General features: G+C 33.5%; 1 protein-coding gene across 1 annotated transcript; it reads right to left on the bottom strand.

Moving 5' to 3' along the window:
- Positions 1-718: 718 nt before the first annotated feature.
- On the bottom strand, positions 719-27,303 carry LOC149078911 (uncharacterized). Its single transcript, XM_089241109.1, has 11 exons — positions 27,208-27,303; positions 22,822-22,878; positions 19,012-21,006; positions 15,968-16,085; positions 12,297-12,386; positions 8,900-8,953; positions 7,492-7,589; positions 7,190-7,291; positions 5,367-5,445; positions 5,060-5,266; positions 719-2,966 (listed from the first exon to the last, which is right to left on the bottom strand). The coding sequence occupies exons 1-11, from the start codon at positions 27,274-27,276 to the stop codon at positions 2,902-2,904; spliced, it is 2,934 nt and encodes a 977-aa protein (XP_089097235.1). The 5' UTR covers positions 27,277-27,303; the 3' UTR covers positions 719-2,901.

Genomic DNA, 27,303 nt, shown 5'->3' with positions numbered 1-27,303 from the left:
GAGACATCATTTGAGAAAACATTTAATCACAAACAAAAAACAATTAAACGTAGTTTGCAAGAAAAAAGAAGTGCAGCATGGCCAAGACACATGGCATTAACCAACAGCAAGAACTCATCTTTTCTTCTCTAGAATAAGACATCTTGCTCACTTCCACAGTGTCATCTCGGCGAAAACAAGGTTCTCAGAAAAATCAGCTAGATAATTTCCCCGACTTTCTCTGATAAACACTCCAGAAGAAAAAAAATATATAATTCAAAATCTCAACTCGATGGGGTGGAACTAAAGGACAAGGTAAAACTTCCCCCACAGAAAAATTTAGGAAAGACCAAAAATACTGTTATAAAAAATGATGTTTCCTCCCCCGCACACACAAATCCTAATTACGGCGTAGTCTTAATATTTTAAATTTTAAATCTTTTTTTTTCCTTCACAGAACATCTCTTTCGTACCTGTCTGGTGCTAATCTCCCTATGTTATATTTTCACCCCCTCTTTGCACTTTAATCAGTTTTTGAATACACAGCCAGATTGGGTTTGCAGTTGTATTAAATTTATTAAACCTCATAGTTTGTAATGGGCATGTGTAAAGTATGTGTATTTTATATGTAGAATTATCTATATTTGGTTTCTAGAGATGACCTGTATATCAGTGTCTGCTTGACATGTATATATCTCAACTCACACACGTTCCTATTTTCCCTTTATTCTATTTTTTTATAAATGTAATTTTGTTTATATGTAAGCAGATGGGCTTCAGCCTCAAGCAGAAATGAAATTCCCTGTCTTCTGTTAAATATTTGCATATTGCTCTGACTGACTTTGCCAAATATTTTATATTTTTCCTGCCCATTTTCCATTTCCCTGACTTTACAGGTTGCTGGGAACCCTGAAAAATGTTACAGCCTGCACTTAATTACAAAGATAAATAAAAATACTGCTTTTAACTGATGAAATTTTCTGTTTAAATATGCTCGCTACATGTTTTCGTGCGAACAAGGGAACAAGAGAATCAATAGAAAAAAATTTAGTATCAAGATGCTCAGACTGGATTTTGCCTTTCAGTTTTACTATACACTTGGATATAATCTAAGATTTCAGACTGAAAATAAGCATTTATTCAAGTAGTATATCAACTACATTGGTTTTGTAACCACTTATTTTTTCTTTTGCCAATGATATACAGAAATGAGACCCCCCCCCCCCAAAAAAAATTATCTGCCCACCCAGTATGTGTTCTTATTTTGAATCCCCACAGAGAGGTCAAACTGCATGGATTTTAAACAGAACACTAATTTTCTTCTCTTGTAATCTATACAGTGGAAAAGAATTAGCTAAATACATTGAACTTTTCATTAGTTAAAATATAAAACAAATCACACCAGAAGCAAAACAATACAATATAGCCAGTTTTGACTTTCCATGATAAAAGGCGCCATTATATATATGCACAGGTTCCTTAAATATATATATATATAAAAGGTAAAATGATTTAGTATAAATTTTTCATCAAAGCATTTAATTCCCTGCTACAATGCAGAAGAAATTTCATACCCAATCATACCTTTTTCGTATGGAATCTGTTTAGAAAAATAATAACAATGATAGTGACAACAAGTTAGAGCCCACATAATAATACATGTTGAAAAATTTGAAAACAAAATTTACAAATGAACAGTTTTTCTGGTGCCATAACAATTAAAAATGGTTGCTATAAATAACAATGTTCACAGAAATTTGTCATACATATGTGTTCAAGTTTATAACTAAGTTGACAAAAGAGTTGAGAGAAAGTTCTCTGAATTCTGCAACGTTCTGTGAAATTATTACATATCTCAAAGTCGTGTTTAACTGAACAAAGCTATCAAATGTATCACCCGGACAAACCTTAATATCGGAATAGAATATTAATAAATATTTATGTTAATCTAACCACTGATTTGGTGAAAATTTCATGTCAAAACACACAAACCTTTGTTGTGTTGTATTAAGATAAAACAAGATCTTAGTAACATGAGGCATATTTCTCTTCTTACAGACGAGATTTAAAAAAAAAGAATGTAAAAAATATTTTAACCTAGGAAAATTTGCATTTGGGGAAACATATCTTGCCTTGTATACAATCAGTAACAACCCCCTTGTGCATCTTCCTCAGTTAAAAAGAAACAACAAAGCAGGCAAAATGTTTTTGCCAGGTTAATTTCACTTTTTGCAAGCAAGATTCATATTCGGATATATGTGAATAAATAGAAATTTTTTGTATCACCTGAATCACTGTACTTTTGTTTGGAAAATTTCACTACCACTAAATTTATTGATAATATTAATTAATCAATACTATAATCCAAAACTTCAGATGGATTTCAATTGAGAATGTTATGAAATCCTCAACACAAACACATCACACTTAAATGAACTTTGAAAGCTTAAAATGCTAGATAAAAATTATGTGCAGTACATCTGTATTCTTTGAGAACTGGCCTCATGCTACTACAAATGATTAATGGTTGATCTGCAATAGCAATTTTTCTTTTTTACATATAAAACTATTATTCACATCGGCATAAATCAAATAACATTTTGTGACATGACCTTTCAGTTATCATGGTACATTCATAATTTCAGTTACATATTGTGAAAGATACAATTTACAATTGAGGTAATTGAAAAAAACTTAGCATATGATCACAGTAAAATGGGTACCCTTTCATTCTGAACAGCCCATAGTTTTTAAATAACACTAACACAATCACAAATCAACAGGTTTGTTTTTGCTGATACAAACGTTTATACCACAATGGGCTGCCTTAGTAGATTTATACAAAACCTGCATGATGTAGTTTCAATTAAATACAGTTTCAGACAAGCTAAAAATATTGTAATCTAAACATAAATCCCTAAGTTACCTCCTGTAAACTCTCTTCATGCATTTGAGTGTTTTGGCCATGAGAGGTGCCATTTTAGGTTCTGAAAAATAAGAAAAAACATCTTGATTGTTAAATTCATGAATGAGCATTAATGTAATTAGATTATAAAATAAAGAAAATCTGCTACCCCTTATCCCTAAAATTTGACAAAGGTTAAAACTTCAAGATGAAATATTTTGATTGAAAGTGAAGTTTAAATTTTTTTTATCAGGTTTTCAATGCTTTTAAAAAAAGAAAATTTCTGATCAATGAAAACTGCTTTTAATATTAAAAAAACAAACATGCATTAGATTGTTTAAGCTAATTGAATTCAAGACAGTTTGTTGAATTAAATAGAATGGGGGGTTTTATGAACCATAATTAAATCCAAAATTATAAACTCAATGCAGAAGTGTTACAGCAAGATCAGGAAATATCCTACAGCAATTATATATGCAGTAAACCATTGATTTTTGGAATTATAAATAAAAGGGTTTGATGTAAGTCACAATATTATCAATAGTAACTGAAATTGAATCCTTATATGTGAAGCCATCATAGCTACATGGATGTGTAGTACCTCTCTAAAACTGCTAACTGTAATAAATCTTTGTTGATACAATCAGTTACTGGAAAACTTACCAAACTCTAATATAAACAATAAAATAATGATATTTAACACAATTATATTTTTAACACTACCAATGCTCTGAGAAAATTTAGTGCTGCACATCTCTAAATATGACCTTTTTTTAAGGATTTAAACAATGGGCTGATGTGAAGACGAATTCAGGGAAGAAAATTCAAATACCTCTGCAGGAAATTGAACTTGCATCCTCTCACTTGTTGGGCAAGATCACAAAGACAACGTCACAATGACAACAACCCCCCCCCCCTTTTTTTTAGAGCTTGTGTGCACTCAATAAGACCATACATGGACACAAGACCTAACTCAGGCCAAAGCTCATAATTGCCGACATTGTCACCAGATGGCAACTCATCCAAATCAGATAGTGTCAGCAATTGTTAGCTTTAGATAGGTTTGACTGTCTATGGACTGTCCTGTTCAGTACACATGAGCTCAAGGAAAAACAGGTCTGTTCAGCCGAAATTCGGGGCCTGTTTTATGGACACTTCACAAAATTCCAGATCTGAAAAACCAACCATTTACACAATACAAATTAATGAAATCATAAATTTGGTATTTCGTTTCTTTTGTGATTAACTAGATTATTTTGCCTTTCGCACACAGAATTATTTATATGACATGAATATATTATAGAATTATTTATGTTTTACCAAATTAATGACACCACCTCACAAAAATAAGGAAAATTTTTTACAAAAACAGGACCCTACAAAAAGTCTGGACAGACTGAGAGGTTCATTGCCTTTAAAGCATAGCGATCTAGCTGCAAATGAGAGGACGTGGTTTAACTCTATAATGCCCAGATCGCCCGAAGTCGGCCGAGTAGGTTATGCCCATAACCGCCTCAAGTCGGCCCAGCTAGGGAGTATGGGTATGTTTTGGTGGGCTTTTGTCACCAATGGGGAAGAAGATGAAAGCTCTTGTCAGAGGCGGGACCGGAAATACAACTGCAATGCCCTATCAATGGGATTTTAAAAGCTGATGTACTAGAATGTTCCTTGAGAATGGACCAAGGGTACTCAATGCATTTTACAAAGAGATAATACTGTGAGGAAAGGGGTGTTTTCAGTATATATATAGACAAATTATCTCCCGAAAATCCATTGAAATGAAAGGGTGAACGTCAATGCAAAGGGTGGCATGAATAGAAACTCATGGAGAAAGGGTGGGGAGAGGGAGAGTGGCCAAAATTTGGACGAGTCCACTTCGAACACAAAAAACTTGGTATTTTCACGACCCTCCCAGGTTTTCTATCTGGGTGTTAAAGAGTTAATTCCCCCACAGAGTTAAATTTTATTTTCTGAATTAATGTTCCCATCAGGAAAGTTTTTGAAACCTTTGTATGAATAGTGGAGGGGGAGAGACATCTTTTGAACTTATTTGTTGAGTTATTTTACTCTAAAGACAAAAAATATTTTAACATTATGCTTCATTAACTGGTCTATAGTTTGTTGAAAAGCGTACAGTAAAAAGAAAAATATATGAAAGAAATAAGCTGAAATTACTTTTCAATGAAATAGGACCCGATGGTTTACTGGGTGCTAAAGCTGCATTAACTGCAGGTGCAGTAGGTCTTGGCGTGGCTTTGGATGGTGGACCAGCTTTGACTGTATGATTGACCGGTAGTGCAGTGCCATTCTTAGCTTGCTTCCTAGCAACTTCTCTGGGAGGTTTCACGACAGAGTCAACATAGGCTAGCTTCACTTGCCTCACTGAAACAAGAGAGAAGAAAAAACCAGTTTATTAATAATTGTATTGAATAAATTCCTTAAAATTGAAAATATGTATCAAATCTTTCTTTATCAGACTTACCAGGGTTTGACTTGGACATAGATGCTGATATGTTAGCAGTAAGAGCTTTCAACTTTTTCTCCTTTTCTTCAAAACACCTCTGCAAAACAACAGGAAAAAATTATTTTGAAAAGTGTAGTTATAACTTATACAAAACTAAAAAATGAATCCATTAACAAATCCTATACATCATGATATGGTACAATTATCTATAATTGTTACATTGTAAGGTAATGTGTAATGCGAATGCCCGAGAGCGACATGCCTGAGCTTAATTTTGTTGTACACAAGTTAAGCAGGTTTTAAGCTTACAGATACATTTTTCTTCATATGAATATGAAAAGATTGACGTAGAAATATTTTGACAAATACTTGCATTACACAAGAGACAAAATAAAATTTAGAAACATCTAAGTTGTCACTTTGTATCAATTTTTACATTAAAACTTCAGCCTTATATAAAGAGTACATTAGGATATCTCAGAGATCTTTGATCGCTGGAACATTCTTTTGGATCACAAAACTGATCAGTACTTTGTCAAATACTTAAGGATTTTTTTTTAATTATAAGAAATTAAATTTCATTATACGTATGAAATAAACTGATGTACATTTATCTCCTTGTTTTATAAATATAAAATTTTCAGCATTCATAAGAAATCTATAGTTTAATAGAATATTTTTATGTGTGTGTGCATGGGCTATTCAGGGTTCATACAAAATTTTCTAAATAAAAATTAAGGAGTTTTTAAGGAGTCGTGGCAAACTTCATAACTTATAAGTTTTACAGCAAAAAAAGGGGGCGGGGCACATTGGCAAATTAAAAATAAATTTGCATAACAAATTTTCCCTCTTCTCAAAAATAGATGTAGAAGTGGTTCAGAAATTACAACTTTTGATTTGTTGCCCAGCATCATAAGAATTCATAAAATAATCAATCTACATACATACTTTTCTGTTGTCACCAAAGAATTCTAAAACTTTGAAGTTTCGGTCAAAAATATAACTCATAACAGCATCACATAAATTATAAAAATTTGAAAAGTGATATTCATTCCCCCTCACCCAATTATTCAAAATAAAAATCCACAGTTGACAAAGATTTTTCTTACAAAATTATATATTTGCAGAAACTCTTTATTCATCTCTCGCTCAAAGTGGATCAACACATACACAAATTCTTTAAAATTAAGTTTTTCAGTTTTCCTTTTTGTTTTTCAGTTATACTCAGAAAGAAATTGTTGCAAAATGAGAGCAAATTTCAGGACATTCAACACTATGTTTGGCGATTTAGCACTCGTTATTTGGCGACATTGGAGATTTAACGCTCGTAATTTGGCGAAATTTACAAATTAACTCTAATAATTCGGCGGACTAGCTCTTATTCATGAAATGAATCCCCCCCCGAAGCATCGGGATTTGACGCAATGACGATCGACCATAGTAATTTCTGTTGCTTGCAGTGACAACTTTTCTTCTCTTTTTGAAAACGAAAACCGTGATCGGTTGTTGAGAAACACTGGACTAGGTTAAACCATCTTCAGCTGCACGATCAATGATATAATCGTAGTTTCACAATGAAAAGTCCGATGAGGGACCGATAATTTGAATAAGGAGCTGCAGTTACCACAATCCCATTTTCGGAGACAAAATCGAGAGCGGGGGGAAAGTCAACTTTGTTTTAGAAACAGCTGGAAGGATTTTACGGACCCTTAAAAAGGAAATGAAAATTAATGACTTTTTAAGGAGTTTTTAAGCAACATATGAACCCAGCTATTTATATATGCAGCGAAAAAATCAAATTATCTGAACTCATTTGAAGAATGTTAAAAAAATATAAATACCAAATACATCTCTCTCCATGTTTCACTTTCTTCTCTCTTACTAGTGCGAAATTCCTTTTGGCAATGGCGTTCCCACAAGTCATGAGTGTCTTCAAGCAAATACTGTTTGATAAAATAAGTTGAATTGTTGAAATGATATGATGGTCTGGTATATACAGCATGTAGAATTTAAAACTGAAACATTAGTTTTTGAAGCATAAATTTACTATTGGATAAATTAGAAGTAACAAATGATTTTTTTCTAAGAAATCATTCGTTCCTTCACTAATTTTACATTTAATACTTAGAATATGTTCACTCACGGAATTGAAGTCTTCCAACTTATAAAGTTGAAAAGCTGTACAACGTTCCAACACAGGCTTTAGCAAATCATAAGGCACACCACCAGTGTATCCAATATCTACATTTCATTAAAAAAAAACTAAATATTTAATTTTGGAGATGACAGGTGAAAATTAAGACATTTTTACAACAAGAATATATAGAAATAAGATATTGAACATATCAACATTAATTCCAAGAAAAATATTGAAATTAAATATTTTTTTTATGCACTGATGCAGTTCTCATACATGAATTTTTAAATATCGCCATGAAGAGACCTCCATCATGTGTAGTAGAAATAAAAGAATTTTTCGAAAAACTAGAAAGAAATTTTTAATACACCATTCTTTCTCTAATTGGCGATTTCCGGCAAAAATGTAGTAGACAAGACAATTTCTACAATTGAAAATAGAGCTGTAAATTTCCACAAAAACAGCAATGTTTAGATGAATACAATTAAACCTCACTACACAACAATATTCTGTATACAGATAAATTCTTCTGCAATGGTTTCTCAAGTTTTGTCAAGAAATACCTATAGTCTAATAATTGAGCTGACGGCTCAATATAATGATAATCCCTCTACAATATTTTTTATTGGTCCGCACAGTATCATTATATCAAGATTTCACTGTATTATATTTATATGTAAGAGAAACATCTCTTGACTGAAACCTCAAATTTTGTTGAGGCAAAAATATAAAATCTAACTTTGATATTAGCATACAAAAATTGAAAGGATAGACTGTTAAAAAGCAAATTTTTAAAAGAAATTAGATTTTCCAAAGATAATAAAATAAAAAGTTCTTTGTGAAGAGATCAAATTTGAAACATTTACAGCAAACAAAAATCTCCACATAGAAATTAATTTTAAAAAAATCTGTATAAATATATTGAATGGGAGGTCACTTAATGGTAAGGATGAGTTAAAAACAGGATGATTAAGAAATATTGATGTAAATAAGAAGTGTGTAATTGAATCACAGAGGTCTAATCAAGATAGAAACGATTTTACTGGTGAATACGTTAAAAAAACATTGCAGCATTCATTCACGTCAGAAAAAATCTATTCATACGGTTGTTTTTTCATCTTTCATGCCACATGTATAATAAATGACCAATCAAACAGCTTGCACATTCTTTGCATATATAAAACACAAACATATTCCATAGATTATTATCTCCGAGATGTGCCTGTGTTTCACTATCTTCAATCCCCTGAAAGTTATGATTTGGTGAAACACATTTCAATCAGCAATGTCAACCTAATGTTTCAATTATTTATTATACTTTAAAAGTTTGTATTACATACTGTAAGATACAAAACATTACATATTCTGACAATGCTATAAAAAAAAGTTTTAAAATGCATGGCGTTTTACTTACACTCAACATTTTCTATCAGTATTCTAGTGCACATCTCAAATAAGGAAGGCACTTCTGCAAAGAAAAAAAGAAAAACCTATAACTGTCGAAAAGCAAAAAGCTAGAAATAGGCAGGAAACAATAAAAGACAATGATGTTTAAATTCAGTTTTGAACAGAATCGTATAATGTGTTACACAAAGGCCATAACACAAGATGCCCAATGAAGTGGCTGAAAAAAGATGCCCATAAAAAGGTAATAAACTTAGTATTTTCGTTTTTGTAATTCAACCATTACTAGGCTTTTGCTCCATTAAAAATAAAAATTCATTGTAACATACCAAATGCACACATCATTACAAATATATATTTGATGAAAAAAGTATGCAGATTGCAAATATAAATGATACACATAAATGATTTAAAAACTTTATTGGGAAAACAATATTTACTTATTTTCTATTTAACCAATGTATTCTTTTGATATTTTTTTTCCCTGAACATCTAGTTATAGGAATTTGTTGCGGATGTTATTGTAATAAAATAAAATTTCTTAGTGAAATTTCTGGATCTCATGGTGTAGTACATGGATTGTTTAACTGGAAGAGAGAGAGAAAAAGGTAACTGATAAAATAACACATCATTGCACTATTTGAATTTTAAGAATTCACAATATACATCTGTTTATAATTATTTAATGTAATAAAATCTTCAGATATAAATATGAATCAAATTTTGATCACAACTTCACAAAATTCAGTTTAAAAATATTCAGACTAGTTCAGGTGGCTTCTCAGAAAATATCTGTTCATCATTAATGATGAAAATTATTTCACTCACCTCAAGTTACAGAAAATCACACCTTTTATGATGATTGCAGTCAATGAAAGGGGGAAAAAACTCACCTGATTTTACAAGACTTCAAGTTAACATTAATCACATAAAATAAATTAAGCCAAAAAGAAATTTTCAAATTGTTCTTAATGTGGTCAAATTATTTTACAACATTTATTATTTACAAACTTAATTCTGATCAGTGGTACAGTTATGAGTGTGAGGAAAATATAAATCTTCATACTCTATATATATTTACGATCACATTAAATTTTTATTGCTCTGCAAAATATTTTTTCCCAAACCAGTTGCATTCATCAACCTATGATATAAAAGTATTTTTTTGAAAAGTATCATGATTTTTGTATTTAAATTAGACTATTCACATTTTTAATAGCAATTCTGTTTTTTTTAATGTGACTTGAACATTTTTTTCCAAGCCTATGCTACTATAATATCCATCCACATAAATCAATCTCTGGTGAATATTTTTTCTTCCAAATAATCCTATGAAATAAAAAAGCAACCAATCTCCAGACTTAGAACTAAAAAATATGAAAATATACCACCCTAAAGAAGTTTCATAAAAACATCCTTCACTGAATGACTCAGCCAATGAATGTAAACTAAAGATATTGAAAATAAAAACTTAAGTGAAGACTAAAAGAACCATGCATTGCTTAACTGATGAAAAAGAATCTCCAGTGATTTAATTCTTGACTGATTGTGAAGCGAAATCAAGCAAAAAGCCATGATCTGAAGCTGCATAAAAAGTTTCACCTGTATGTACAATGAGCATTGCCATTTAGCTCCTAACCTAGCTTGCTGCAACTACTTGTGAAATAAAAGAAAAATTTCCCTCTTCCTCCTACACTGAAAAATTTCATTGCCTTCCATTTTAAGGTATACAGATAACACTGTAAAAGAAAAATACAAGAGTTTCATATTGGGTAAAGAGTAATATTAATGCCAACAAAATGCCCTCACCATGATTTTTTTAAACATTTGGCTCTGCTGTTTTGTTTGTCACTAAAAAAACAAGTTTGTTTTCAAATTCTAATTAAAGTGGTTTAATATTTAAGGGTTTTTCATTTTAGAATAGTCAATATTTGCTCAGTCATGTCAATGCTTTAACCATTGAAAAACACGAGCAACAATTTTATAGAAGAAATAAGAATAGAATATCTATAAATGGGAAATTCTGCTTTAAACTTTCAAGAGATTCTTTGCTTTAAACCAGCGGTTCTCAACCGGTGCTCCGCGTAGCCCCAAGGGGTGCAACTCCCAGGGGCTTTGCGGCGACTCGATGAAAATTAAATGAATCAGTAAATTCAATAGATAAGTAAATAAGAGAGACCTACAAGGTTCTGCCATAAAAGCTATGTACAAAAAAGGGCTCCTCGAGTCAAACAGGGCTCCGCCATAGAAATTATATACTGAAAAGGGATCCGCGAGTTAAAAAAGGTTGAGAACCGCTGCTTTAAACAATCTTTCCATGGACAACCAAAAACAAATGGTCAGTTCTTATACAGATCATACTTACAGACGTGCAAACTTTTGGAATCCAGAAATCCGGAGATTCTCCCGAAAGGGGGTAACCCCCCAGGCACTCAGACTCGATCAAAAGAAAAAATTCTCAAAATTTGTTTTTCTAATTTTTTTTTCATCAATTAAGAAAAAGTTCCTTCCCCCCCCCTTCCCCAAGGCAGGTTCTGCATTGCCCCCTCCCGAGCAGAATATAACTCCATGTCACAGTCTTTCCATGCTGTGAATAGAGAAATCACATCTACATTTTCTGTTCATAAAACATAAGTGTTTCCTTTCGTGAATGCTATCTGTGATTGATAATCTTGGATATATGAACTCTTAAAAGCTTTATATTTAGCTTTATATAGCTTAAAGTTTTATATTTTCTTTCTGAAGACATATTTTTAATCGGAGGAAACAATTAAAAAAACTTCAAAATACAAAGCTGCTGACAAAAAAAACTTGTGTTTATACATGGCACGGCTGTTAATGGAATACAATAACGATTATACAGGAATTTCGGCAACTAAGGTCATCATGCCCATGATAAATGATTGCCGATAAATGCTATGTAAACAAAGTCACGTCTTTGCCAGTTGCTTAAATGCGGTCACAGAGACATTTTTTTTAACAGCTGCTCGATGGAAATGACTACGGCTGTCCTCTATATGAGTGCTTTTCCTAAAGACGACGGCAGTCATTGACGTCATGACAACGTGAAAGCTCGCATAAAATCTAATTTTCTGCGAAAATCTGGAGAAATTTTAACAAATACGGTGAGCGGGAGGAATGATGAAAAATCCAGAGTCTCCCGCCTAAATCCGGAGAGTTGGCAGGTCTGTACTTAGATACATCATACATAATATACTAGGGAGAAAAAACATGCATAGACAAAAAATTGGAAAAAGGAACCACATTGTTTTAGCTGTGATTCCTTTTTCCAATTTTGGGGCAACACACGTTTCTCACCTAGTATATTGTCTCACCCAGAAGGTAATTCCTTTCTACATCATACATACTTCTATGCATATGAAATTTCATGAACAAACTTTTCTTACCTGTAGAATAAAAATTCCTTCTTCCAGAATACACAGCTGTCCTGTCTTTCTTGGAAGAAGTGAAAATTATAGCCTCTTCATTTGTCATTGCTGGTGAGAAAAAAAAGCCCAACATTAATCATTTACATCATATTGTAAACTAGTCTATATCCCATAATAAGCAGAACCAAAATTAACATCAAGTTAACCAAAATAACATCATACATGTTAGAGGTGCCAACTTTTGGAATCCAGAAATCCGGAGATGGGAGTATCCCCCCCCCCTCCCATACTGATAAAAAAAAATTCAAATTTTTTTTCCATCTATTAAGGAAAAGTTCCAACCCCCCCCCCCCCCCCGCAGGTTTTGCATTGTCCCTGAGCAGAATATAATTTAATGTCAGTCTTTCCATGCAGAATAGAGAAATCACATCTACACACTGTTCATAAAACATAAGTATTTCCTTTTGTGGATGCTATCAGTGACCAATAATCTTGGGTATACGAACTTTTAAAAGCAGTTTCATATTTTCTTTCTGATGACATATTTAATCAGAAGAAACAATTTAAAAACCTCAAAATAGAAAACCTGCTGACGAAAAAACGTATTGTGTTCACAGCATGGTCGTTAATGGAATACAATAATGATTATACAGGAATTTCGGCAACTAAGATCATCCCTCTGATAAATGATTGCCGATAAACGCTAAGTAAACACACTCATGTCTTTGCCAGTTGCTTAAATGTGATCACCAATACTTTTTTTTGGCTGCTTGATGGAAATGACCATGGCTGCCCTCCATGGGTGTTTTCCCTAACGATGACAATAGTCATTGATGCCAAGACAATATGAAAGCTTGCAGAAAATATAATGCCAAAACCCGGAAAAATTTTAACAAATCTAGAGAGCAGAAAAAAGGGTTAAAAATCTAGAGTCTCCCGCCTAAATCTGGAGAGTTGGCATGTTATAATAAATCCAGGGGTGGGAAGTGACAAAGTCCACCGAAAACCATAATTGGTGAGAAAGGGTTCCAATGGGCAGTTATAACCCATCAAACCCCCTTCATCATGACTCTGCCAATTCCTGTTGCAGTAGTGCGCTTTGCAAATGAAAAATATAATAAAGATCAACGAGGTGGGTGACTTAAGTTCACCTGAGACCTAAAGGGGAGCAAAAAAATTTTTTTTTTTTTGCTAAATAAGTACTTGAGAATATTCCTGAGTATTACACTGTTCCAGAGCAATTTGCTTTCGCAAGACGTATCTCACAAGGATAAAATTGAATATCACGAATAAATGCGAGTAGTAAAAATGATTAAACGTATTTACGTATTTTTTTTCCCCCTTCAAAAAGGAATCTCATCAGGGCCAAGGTGAGTACGCTCACCGCATAATTATAATTATATGAGTATTAATATATATATAAATAGATGTACCGACATGCAGCATCACCTCGTCTTCAAGAGCAATGTGTAATGTTTTTGTATACTTCGTACAATGTTCACAGACCTGGCAGCGCAGGCCTGAGCATACGAAGAAAATTTTTTGGTCTTTTGAGATGTGTTTTATCTCTGCTGTCATATGAGGAAATCTCCATGAGATGTGGAATTTCAGAGTTGCTAAGTTTATCGTATAGTTTTTTCGCCTATCCCATTCGCCAGTCTATTTCGGAGCAGCTTTGGAGCAGCAAAATTCAGGATTCGGAGCAGTTTTGGAGCAGCAAATTGAGGATTCGGAGAAGACATTTATAAATTGGAGCAGCGAAATTAACAATATCTTCGTTAACCCTCACCACTTTTCAAAATAGAACAACTGCAGTCTTTTTTTTATTGAACATCTTTTTATCAGCTTGTTTTTTGTTGTTTCAGGCTTTTGATGCCTTGTTTGAAAGAGCGGCTGTCATAAAATTTTTCGCACCAGTCTATTTAAGACAATTTTTGCTTACTGAGGGCACTATTTGCTGTCTGGAACAGCCGCCCTCAAATGGGCTAAAAATTTTCTATATAAGTTTTCAATTTTTTTATACTCGAAAAGAAATTGTTGCAGAATGGGAGAGAATTTCAGAAGAATCAACACTATGTTTGGCAATTCAGCACTCGTTATTCGGCAACATTGGCGATTTAATGCTTATTATTCAGCAAAGTTTCTAAATTAGCAACTGGCGGACATGCGCTTTTTTTACTCCCAGAATGAAAATTTTTTTCACGAAACATCGGGATTTGACACAATGACGATCGACTACAGTAATTTCTGCTGCTTCCAGTGGCGACTTTTTTTTTTGAAAATGGAAACTGACTCGCATTTGCGCTTTAAAACTGAAAGACCATTGCAAACCATCTTCAGTTGCACGATCACTGATAATATCGGGATTTCGCGATGGGAAGCTAGATGCAGGGGCAGATAGTTTAAATAAGGCGATAGTTCAAGTAAAGTGGAATAAAACAAGCTCTTCTCGGAAAGAATCATTTCGCGGCAAGTAGGAACAAAAAATTTTTCCTGTCCTTTCCGAAATTCTGGGCATACTGCAGCAAAATTCGCTATTTGGCACAGAAAAACATAAAATTACACTATTGGAGCAGAGTTCCCACCCCTGTAAATCAATTATGCATTATAATAGTGCCGGACTCGTGATGCGAGGATCCGGGTTCGAACCCCACAGTGGTGGTCGGCTGAAGTTGGTTTTCTGTGGTTCCCAACTTCAAGGCGCAAATGCGAGCTGATCTCCCCGTTAAAAAGTCTCGCCACAGAGAGCAACAGTCCTACAACGGTAAATCATTCAACCATAACACTTCACTCATAGTTAGTAAAACTGGGGGCAGGTGACAGCACTACACATAACAAGCATTACACAGAAACAAACTTTACGTCAGGTTGCACTACACGTACACGCACATTCCCGCATGTACCGATTCGTTGGGGGGTTCCGCGGGGGAAGGGGTGCATATGTGGTGTAGCAGTAGTAGGTAGGGCTCGGGGATCCACGATGTTCTTAAGTCAGCCACCTCGTTGGGCAATTTGCCTGTTGTGGCGTTGTATTTGTATATTTGTGTATAATCAGATTTTTATCTGTTATCATGCATAAGTGGCCATTTAAGTTGGTTATTACACATTTCATCATATTTACTGTAAAAATATTTTATTCCTGTACATAAAGAGAGTAAAGCCAATTATACACATGCTTAAGTTGAACTCTCATAATTTTACTCATGTACCATAGAACTCCAGACCCATGGGACTTTTGGTTCACTTCATATAGAACATTATCTAGGTATAACAACATATTAGAGTTGGACCCCAATATAACGAACTTTGATTCAACTAATTACTTGATTTAACTAATTTTTTTTCCTGAAATTGTCACAAAGATAAAAGTTCAACGACCCCCCCCCCCCCACCATTTAATAAATAAAAAACCTCAATATAGCAATTTTTGAACTATATATATAGTTTGATAAAAAAATGAATATGTATTCATCTAAACTGAAATAGCATAGAGCTAAAAAGCAAAAACCTTTTGTGATTTTATAGCAATATGTTATTTCAATTTAGATTAAAATATTTGTATCACACCATAGCCTGTAATACAGTTGCATTAATATTGGCATGATTCGATAATTTAATTCAATCTTCAACTTTATTTTCAACATTAATCTGTTGCTGTTTTTTTAATTAAAAATGTATTTGATAATTACCTTTTTTTCTTGGATGTTGCAGAATATCGAAATCTAGTCTGGGAAGAGGCTTGTAATTTGGTTGAATCTCTGGTAATGTCGATAGAATGTCAGCTTGTTCCATAGGTGGAGGCTTCGGCTACAAATTAATAACTCTTATTAGCATGAAAGACAAACAAAAATGAACAAATACAATTTATTAAATGTGCATACATGAATGCTTTCTTGAAATTTATAAGCTTGGATAATCATAAAATTTCCTCATAATTTAGAGAATTTGTGTAATTTCAGTGAAGTCACTATTCAAACTCACACACAATTAGAATTAGGTTCTTACAAACAGGTTGTTGGAAAACCCTGGGTCTCTTGCTGAGTAAAATATTGTACCATAGAATATGTGAATTATACAGGCTTAGGACCAAAAGGGACGAGTGTGTGTTGAATAATCATGAATGCTTGGGGATGAAGAAAGGGGAGAGAATGCCTCAACCTTCCTTCACAAAGTTTACAGAGAAACTTCTATAGAAGAAAGACTTAAGTAAACTCAAACCTTTATGTTCTGGTACCTGTGCACACTACAGTGTGTCAGTGACTTCACTCCATGATGACAAAAATATTGACTTACATAAAATAAAGCCAGAAACCAAACAGATACACAATTATAAAGAGAAGCAATAAAAAAATCTTGATAACGTACGGAACCCTTGTACGTATTAATATTATACAAATTAATATTCGTCAAGCCTTGCTGGAGGCTGCAGTACTACTGCACTGTGTAGGCCAGAGGCCTTCAACCTTTCAGACCAAATTTAACCTTCCATGAAACATGTGGGCTACCAAGTCATATACAATGACATTTGTTATTAAAAAGGGTTCCCCCAAATTTTAATGAACACTTTCATTTACTCTGAATTTATTTTTCATCAAATTTGAAGTTTTATTTATTTTCATATAATCTTTCATTGATTAACTCTTTTTAAACATTTTTTTTTCATTAAATCTGAAATTATTCTCAAAAATTTTTTAATTTTTTTCATGAAAATTATTACTTCTAACGATTCTGTGAAATTATTTCTTCAGCAATTCTGTAACTACTTTTCATCAATTATGAAATCATTTTCTTCCATTATTTACTAAAATTATTTCTTTCATTAAGGTGTTTTTCATCAATTCTGTAATTGTGTATACCTTCTGGATGCCCAATTTGATCTCAAAATATGTAGCCTGTAGGCCTATGAAATCATAGGCCTAAAAAAGCTGTTTTGGCTCAGGGTCCCACAAATTTGATGTGAATGCCCTTTCAATGTATCAAATGCATAGCATTACTACTCATTCAGGAAAGTATCTCAGTTCTAAATATTGGCAGTGCATATTTCAGTGGCAAGAACTCTCTTCAATGATTTTTTAATTTAATCCTTTTTTCTATGAAAAAAAAAGTTTTTTCTTCTAAAAATGGTCGGAAGGCCATAGGTTGAAGATCCCTAAACATATTCAGAAGCGAAATCAACAAAAAATTTTTTTTTCTTCAATCGACTATATATACGATGAATTAAAATCTCTCAAATAAATTTTGTTTTATAAATTCACAATCAAAATGTTATTGAAATACAGTAAAACCCCTCTCAACGGACACCTCTCAGATGCGGTCACCCGTTTTACAGCTGAATAATTTTGCATTGTATAACAAAACTATGCATTTCGAACCACTGATTAAAGGTCACCTCTTTTAAGGATAAAATTTTTTTGTCCTGTTGGTGTCCATAAAATTGGTTTTACTGTATAAGTAAACAAGTTGTTCCAGACAATCCCAATTAGAGAGATATACCTTGACACCCGAAATGATTTTTTGTGCTTTTCCATAGAGTATAACAAAGTTTGATCTAAATACTATTGTTAAAAGAAAGAAAAAGTTATGACAACAAATTAGATACCAGTTTCTACATACTGACCATTCTATATTTTAATAGTGGATACTGGCTAAGCACCTATAGCTGGCTAAGTTCCAAGATACAGTCGACGTCGCTTATTAAAAATCAAGGATAATGTTATCATTTGGGTATTATCACTTTTGAAAGGAATAGAACGGTCAGATACCCGAACATAGAAAAACATTTGTTTATAGTTATCAGGATTTTATTTAGTTTATGCTATCAACTTTTTTTCCCATCATAATTTGTTTTTTCCCTGGAATAATTCTGCGCTCTTTGAAGCCGATGTTGAACCACATTTTTTTCCCCCATCAGTTCTCTCTATTAGACTGCAGACTATGCAAGAGGTAAGAGTGAAAAACGTTTCTGCACTCCCTCACATACTGTTACAACAGCTATTATATATTTCCTTATGACAATCATTTGCAAGGAAGCAAATTAAAGTATGAAAAAAAAAAGGGAAAACCTTCGGATATTTTGTAAGTTGACCAGAATTGAGTACATCGTGCAAGACTTCAAGGGATCTATGTAGGCTTATATGGTATATTTAAAAAAGTACTGTGTAATCCCTATTAAACAGTTCTCATTACAAGTCCTTGCTATGGATCAACTAAAAAAACAGACATGATCTTAGCCTAAAAAAAAACCATTTCGGAACAATATACCAAATTACCGAAAATGGGACAATGAAATGCAAAGTGGCACATTTGAACATTTCACAATCTGTTTTATGTAACATTAAAAAAATTCTAAACTGATTTCATGAAATATACTCAAATGTTAGATCGTAGATATACCCCAGTTATTGATATTCATGATATTGATATGATATAGGATAATATATTTACAATCGTTAATTTTTTTTAAAAGGTCACAGCATGGAAATGTAACAGGAGGGGAAAATGGAACATTCAATTTTAAACAATCAATCAGTTATTGCTATCAAAAACCAGAGCTCCTAATGCAATCACATTAAGCACCGTCGACCGTATTTAGAATATAGAATTTTACTCAAAATGATACATTGTGCATTGACTGATATGTTGTATAAAAACAACTAAAATATATAAGCTTTTCCCGAAACTATAGGAATATACAAAAAAAATTGGTACTAAATACATATATAATCCAACATACCACATCAGGAAGTTTCTTTAATGGGACGTCTTTATTATGTAGCTGTGGCTTGGAGGAGTTGTGGCCACTGCTGGACGATTTGCGGCTCTCTTCAATCTTACCAGCACTGCTTGAAGACTTACTAACATGGCTGTGACCAGTTTTTAAAACTTTTGTAATTTCTCCTTTGCTTGAAGACTTCACTTCTTTCTTGTCCTTGTGTTTTTTCTTGGTGGGAAGTTCGTCACAAGGAGATGAGGATTTGCTGGGTTTCAAAGAAGAAGGGTTTTTCTTCTTTTTGGGTGTTACAACATCGTTCAGTCCCAAGCAAGCCTCAAAACTGGCTTCTGACGCCGTTAGTTCTTCTGCCTGTGGCACCTTCACTTTAGTGGGACTTTTGTTTTTCACATTCGACTTGATCCTTGCAAGAGAATCTTTTTCACTACACTGATAACTCGGCTCTACTTTCTCTGCTGTAAAAGCTGAACTGAAGGTTACTTTCGATGAAGAGTTAGAAGATCGTTTCTCTGAGGAATACTTCTTGTGATCCGATTTAGGAGGTTTCATAACCTTTGAATCTTGATGTTTCGCATGGTCATTTTCCACAGAGGGCTTCGATGGATAACTTTTCAAATGAGCATGACCATTCTGAGAAGTTTCTCTGGATTTGTGCTCTGTAGAGTCGTATCTTTTTTTGTGAACATGTTCTTTACTGTGTTCATGGGTCGAGTGCTTCTCTTTCATAGATACACCCTGGATCTTGGATGAATTTGATGATTTGGAAACATGAACTGGGGAATCGGATTTCTTGATGGAACTTTTATGACTCTTCTTAGTTTCTGAATCACTTCCGAGATGATGGTTCACATCAACTTTTACCTTGGGGTTGCTGTGACTAGAATTAGAGCTTTCAAGTTTGCATGCTCTATCATCACTGATACTCATTCGTATTTTCTTGGGAATACTCAGTGAATGTTCATTACCATATTCACAATTGATTTCTTGCTCCATGTCACTATTGTGGTACCCACTATCAATCGGATAGGTTTCGATATCCTCCTCAAATTCTCTGGACTTATGCTCTGTAGAGTCATGTGATCTTTTCTTACGAATATGGTGTTCTTTACTATGTTCCCGAGTAGAGTGCTTCTCTTTTATGGATACACCATGGATTTGGGATGAATTTGATTTGGAAAAATGAACTGGGGAATCAGATTTCTTGATAGAATTTTTATGACTCTTCTTTGTTTCCAAATCAGTTCCGCCGTAAGGGTTAATATCAGCTTTTCCCTTGGTGTTGCTGTGACTAGAATTAGAGCTTTCATGTTTGTATGCTCTATCATCCCCAATACCCAATCGAATTTTTTTGGGATGAATCAGCGGATATGCAGGATCATATTCAGAGCTGGTTTCTTGCTCTACACTGTAACTGATGTCTTCACCAGGATTCTTTCGATAACATTGATCACCTTCCCTTAATGCATTTTGAGCACTCTCATTATGATTATTATTAACATAGTCATAACTCTCACATTCTTCTTCACTTGTATCCACAATCTCACGTTTAATAGTTCTCTTCATACCATCTTGACTGAACACAGGAATTTCAGCATAGCTATCATTTTTTGAATAATATTTTGGCTCATAAGAGCTGTGATACGATCCATTGATGCCACCACTGTATTTCTTCTTTTTGTGATCCTCAAATTCTTCGCTCGAATCAATCTCCTGTTTAATAGTTCTGTTTGCATCATCTTCATTCAATGTGGATGTTTTTGCATAGCCATTAGTTTTTGGATACATTTTTGACTTGTGAGGGCTGTGATGTGTTCCGTTAAGATCACCATTATTGAATTTTTTTGATTTGCTTTCCTCAAAATATTTATCAGACTTCACTTCATCTTCTTGAGAGCTAGCAACTATATTCCGCCATCTTTGCAGAACGAGAGAGGCATGACTTCCAACTTTTCCTGGTTGTTTGCCTAAATGCTTGATGATTTTTCCGATTCTTGTTTCCTTAAAATAAAATAAAGAATATACAGATGGAAAATTATATGAATTGAAATCAAAAAGTTGTCACCGTTAATTTAATCAATGAATTATGGCTTGATTATCAGACACTATGGTAAAAAAATCTCTAATTCTAATTATTCGAGAGAAAGACCTGTTGAAGCAGATTTTAATTAACTCAAGTCCATTTCAGCTCAAATAATCTGTAAACCATTGGATATAGAAATATACTTTCAATTAGAGAGAGTATTAAAATAACATGCCCATTCATTTTAGAAGGGGTCTTATTTGATGTTTTTTTCTCCGATTTTCAGCTATTTTTTGATTCAAATATCTGCCCTTATATATATTGCCCTTAGAAAAACAAGAATTATTATTTCTTTCTGGGCTCCGTAGAAAGAACAAAAGTTTAATTGGAAGTTTAAGTAGTGGTTCTCAACTTTTGGATGCCCGCAGCATGGGTGGAGATATGGGGGGGGGGCGCAAGCATCAAAGGTGAAGTCGACTGATCTAATGCATATATGTATAGATGAATCGACATCATCATCATCTTGCCCCCCCCCAGCAATAATGACCGTGCCCACCCCCAGACTTCTAAGTCTATCTCCGCCTATGGCCCGCAGCCTGGTTTAATTTATTTTTGTAAGTGGAAAGCACAACTAACAGAAAGTGAATGGGACAAAAAGAAGTGGCCGGTATGAATGCTTTTCGGACTCTGGTTGAGAAACACCAAGTTAGAAGACCGGGGAAGTGTATAAAAAAAAAATTGAACTTTATATCTCGTCACATATACAACTTTAGTAAGGCCGGGATTACACTATAAAAGTCCTTTTATAAAACTTAAAAAATCTAACCAATAAGGTTATTGGTTACATTGTAGAAAATGCAACCGATGACCTTTATAGCCTGAATGAACGCCAGGGTCTCTGCCACCAGACTTATCCCATTGCCGAAATCTCTTCCAGCCCAGCTTCGTGACAGAGTCTGGAACAAAGTGAGTGCACCTAACAGTCTGAGTGTGTAGCTAGTGTTGTGTATATTTCAGTGCTGCCATCTATACTTTCAAATTGTAAGTGAAGTGTAATGATTGAATATTTGTAACATTGTAGGCCTGTTGCTCTCTGTGGCGAGACTTTAACAGGGAGATCGGCTCGCATTCGCGCCTTGAAGTTGGGAACCACAGAAAACCAACTTCAGCCGACCACCATTGTGGGGTTCGAACCCGGATCCTCGCATCGCGAGTCCGTCACTATAACCACTCGACCACCACAGCGGCTACCTTTATAGGCTACATTTCTGAAGTTTTGTAGGACGACTTTTACCAAACTTTTATAGTGTAATCCCGGCATAAAATAAATAACATACCTAAAATGGAAACATTATTTTAATACCTTTTTCAAATGAAAGTATGTTTTACCATGATGATGTATGTATTGGTTACCATAACCAATGGTTCAAGAGTTACTTGAGCTGAAAGAGACTCAAGTTTTTGCCCTGTATATATTTAATAGAAATCTAAAGAATTCATTTTCTCAAAAATAATAAAATTTCTAAATTTGAATTCCTTTACCAGAATTACAACCAAAACCTTGATAGCAAAATTTCTCAATTTACAAAATACAAAGCCATTTTGTTTTATATAGACAAGCTCATCTACTTTTGCTCACGTTTACATCAGTCACCTTTGAGAATAAACATGTAACAGTAACATCAAAAATTTAGTGAGGCTAGATGAATGAATTGATAAAAAAGAAAAAAAATATATGTTTTCAGGCATATAAAAATTTCAAATGGATATATTTTTTACGTAGATAAACTCACCCGAAGCAATTCAACTGTAATTGGCACTTTGTATAATTTACGAATCGTTTCTATCCTCTGGAAAGAAAATAAAAATCACTCAATTAAAATCTTTTCACTTACTCTTATCTTAAGCAAGGTGTGCTGTATTAGAAAAATATGTTCATTGAATGTTCACAACAATCCGTTGCTAAAAAACTTCAAACATTTATGAGACAATAGGCAATACATCATGGCAGAAATCACTACGCTGTGCTTTTGTGGTGTTCACAAAATCACCAGCAGAGATCTAACCATAAAGCCTGGTATTCTGGTATTAGAGGGAAGTTATCTCAGTTAGAATGAATGAGTAATTGATAAGTTTGATATTATTGTTCACACATCAACAAAATAATCTTACAATGCAACATAAATATAACTCAAATAGAGAAATAAAAAAAATCATCTCTGCAACTGATTTTCAGCTTCTAAATATTTACACGCCCAGTTTTATTGATAATAAAAAAAATCCCACATTAACTAGTCAAACTATCTGTAACTGGACTTTATTTTCAAAAAAATATTTCAGCACTAATCAAATTTCTTAAGAGCCAAGCAGTTTTTGCTCCAGAAACACAAATACATTAAATAATGGCTTTTTTCTCCTCTGGAACTTAATAACATTTTCCAATTTTAAAAAGCATAATGTAATGAAATCCGAAAAATTTGTGTCATCTTTAGACTCCAATTTAGCAATCACAAAAATATTATAGGAGTCAATACCGATTTTCAAGTCACAATGGAATGGTGACTTGGCACTTGGGATTTGTAGAGCCCCGATACAGCCAAATGAAAGATATATTGAAGAAGTCCCTCTGAAATAAATTTTTATATATTCAGGACCCCCACCCCATATCTTGCAGTCAGACCCACAGGCTAGGATTTTTAACAAACCCTCAACAGAGAATTTAAAAAAAAATCATCCCAAGTTAGAACTGAGAAAACCAGACTATTACCAGATTCATTTCGTTGAATCTTCACTTTGATAAAACTCACATTAAAGACAATGAAAATTACCTCAACCCTTTTTGTTTTGCACATAATGTCTCACATACATAACAAAATATTTTCGTAACTAATTTTTATATTTTGCTCGATGGGGAATCAAAAATACTGCTTTTGTGGTGTTTGCAAAGCTACTCGCAGAAATTTTACCATAAAGCCTGGTATTAGAGGGAAGTCATCTCAGAATGAGTAATAAGTTTTAATCATTGTTCACACACCGACAAAATAATCTTATAATGCAGCATAAAATATAACTTAAACAGAGCAATAAAAAAACACCTTCACAACCAATTTTCAGCTTCTGAATACTTATGCACCCAGTTTTATTGACAAAATCCTTAATTAACTACAGTCAAACTATTTGTAACTGGACTTTTTTTGTGACAGTGATAGAAAGAGAATCCAATTGAACGAGAGATCATAACCAGTGTAAAATAACTGTTCTTTCAATTGCATAACTTTTTTTTGTGTATTGATTCTTTGAGAAATACTATGCTACACCAGGAGCCTGTCAAGCCAAAATATGGTCCTTTTCAGACCCTTCACAAAAAAATTTAACAAAAACAAATTTTACTTATTTTGTATAAATGTAATAGCTAGATTTTTTCGTTTCACACAAAAAATAAACCCTATTTAAAAAAGTCTAGACAGACCCCTGCACACAGACACCACAGAGATTAGGCTTATAAATTACAATTAAAAACATTTTGAGCATTCTACAAAGTCAATAGGAACACATTACATATAAAGAATCGCAGTAAATACACTGAATAGCAAAAATAAATAAATTATATATTGTACTGCAAACCTCAGAGGAAACGCTTTAGTTTGAGTTATTCCTGTTCAACTAAAGTAGATCAATAAAAAAGTTACGAGTCTCTTGGCATACTTAATGACCATTTGTCCATAAATGTATGCGCTGTTCTATGATACATGTATTTTTTTTAACACCAATGCCAACCAGAATGCCAATGACAAGATACACTGAACTCAGAGTTTCACAATTGATTAAAAAACCGAGTACAAAGTGTTCATTCAGACACTTGAACGGAGAACTTAGACACAACTAAAGGAAAGGATTGTTTCTTAAATCTCCCACATAAGGTTGCATAGGAACAATGTAAAAACTTTGAATTCTTTAATAACAAAATTTTGTTTTTTAGGATATAGGTTATATATATATATCTCAGAATTCCCATCATAAAACCCAGCCATGTATTTAATTTTGTTGATTTTCAATCATAATTGGTTTCAAAATGTTTAATCTCGTTCCATTTTTTACTTATTCCATTTTAAAACAGACCTTTTTTCTTTCTTTGAGCTACAGTCCTGTGTTTTTGTTATTCAGCCATTGTGACATGTTAGAATGGAACTGACTAATGTACATCACAGGAATTATAATATATATATTTTTTGATGCACGATACGTTTCATGGGTCCCTAGAGGAAGTCTCGCGAAGAAAAAAAATTCTCTGACTGAAAAACTGATCAGGAACTGAAGGAAAGGGCTTTTTTTCACCACACATTTACCTTCACTATAAAAGGTATCGATCTAGGAGGCCCCTACAGTGAGCCATCATTCAGTTTTCAAGATCAAATACATGCAACTAATAATTCACTGCACCAATACATAAAATGACACTTTGAAATTGAATTTAATTTCTTTGAGTTATTTATGAATCTTTTATTTTGCACATAAATCCATAATTATTTTACATGAAATTCTCAAGAAAATGCTGTAAACACCTCAACTTATACCAAGTTCCCAATGTTTTTTATTCAAACACTCTAAATTTTCATTTTAATGGAATTAAATTTGAGGCTCTTGGAATGGAGGCCATTTAATTTTCATGTCTAATATATAATAAGCTGTTTATAACATTTCCACAAACATTATTTTTTTTCCCTGTCCAGAACTACAGATAAATTCATTGATTTTGAACATTCGTGTAAGTGAACTATAACCCAGAAATAACGGCTCTAACCTGTGGCAAATTATAGCTTAAGGGTCCCGATCCAAGAGGTCCCTGCAGTGAACCATCAATTCTTGTTTTTTCAAAGTTCCCATTATCTTTTTATCTTACATATAGGTTAACAATAAATATTTTACATGAAATTCTCAAGCAAACATCTCACCAAGTTCCCAACGTCTTATAACCTAATACTCAAAAATTTTCAAATTCCATTTTAATGTCTAATAATTATCTGTTTATATCATTTCCGCAGAAATGATTCCCTCCCACCACCACAGATCTACAATGAATTTAATGATTTTAAATATTCACATAACTACAGCCCAAAATACCTGCAGCTAATGGGACCCCAAAAACATGGAGAAAACTTTTTTAATACAGTCGAATACCGTTTTAACGAACACTTTTTAAATCTCCCACATAAGGTTGCATAGGAACAATGTAAAAACTTTGAATTCTTTAATAACAAAATTTTGTTATAACGAAGTGATTTCTCCGGTCTCCTGGAGTTCGTTATAACAGGATTCAACTGTATATCACTAAAAGTGGGGCCGCATGAAATACTGCCGCTCAAGGCTCCCAATCCAGGAGGCTCATACAGTGAACCTTTATCATGTTCTCGAGATCAAATACAAACTCTCTAGTAGACAACGAATCATTCAATGCACATAATACAAAAATGACATTTTGAAATAGAATTAAATTTTCAAATTTCCTCATTTCTAGATATACAACTTTATCTCCCATATAAATCAATGAGAAATATTTCACAAGAAATTCCCACTTCAACCCAAAGTTTTCAATGTTTCTTTATCGAATACATTCAAAACTTTTAATTCCATTTTAATGTCTAATAATTACCTGTTCATAACATTTCCGCAAACGTGTTTTTTCCCCCTTCCGGAACTACAATAAGGTTCACCGATTTTGAGCCACGGCCCGAAAACAGGTGAAGCTAACAGGTGGGGGTCCCCCCCCCCCAAACCCCTAACAAATCTTTGTCATTTTACAAGAGGGGGAGCCCCCATGAAAAAAAAACCCTAGCTCAAGGGGGGGCCCCAAAAGTGACCATCAATTTACCCAGTCTTCAAGATCGAATACGAACTCCACAAAGCATCAAATTAATCGCTGCACAATACGGATATGGCATTTAGAAAGTGAATCAAATTTTTCAAGCTCCCATTTATAAATCATTCGAACAGCTGTTGCGAAATTCCCCTTCGAATTGCATTTGTGTGTGTGTGGCCCAGTTCGGAACTATCACCACAAATATTTTTTTGAAAGAAAAAAAAGTAACATGGAAAAGAATAAAATGGCGAAACGATTAGAATAAAGGAAGGAATATGAATTTATTAATTTTATTCGAATCTTTTCCATCGAATTCATTTACCTTTTCGTCATCATCACTCTGTTCTAGTTTTTTCTTCCAATGGATCAAGCAGTCTCTCAACGGCGCCATGTTGTCAGCTGCTTGCTCAGTTGCTTC

The sequence above is a fragment of the Pholcus phalangioides genome, unplaced genomic scaffold (genome assembly GCF_987345545.1).
Source record: "Pholcus phalangioides strain wild (caught in Gottingen) unplaced genomic scaffold, Ppha-v1.0 ptg000013l_1, whole genome shotgun sequence".
In the NCBI taxonomy this organism is placed as follows: Eukaryota; Metazoa; Arthropoda; class Arachnida; order Araneae; family Pholcidae; genus Pholcus; species Pholcus phalangioides.
Note: the sequence above shows the minus strand (reverse complement) of the source record. Positions and strands in the feature narration are given on the sequence as shown.

Bases quoted from the DNA above. Each gene is read 5' to 3' on its own strand.
- LOC149078911 (XM_089241109.1), bottom strand. From the start codon at position 27,276: ATGGCGCCGTTGAGAGACTGCTTGATCCATTGGAAGAAAAAACTAGAA. The intron at 22,879-27,207 runs GTAAATGAATTC...TTTTCTTTCCAG, and splicing joins AGAGTGATGATGACGAAAAG to AGGATAGAAACGATTCGTAA. The intron at 7,292-7,491 runs GTGAGTGAACAT...TTTATCAAACAG, and splicing joins AGTTGGAAGACTTCAATTCC to TATTTGCTTGAAGACACTCA.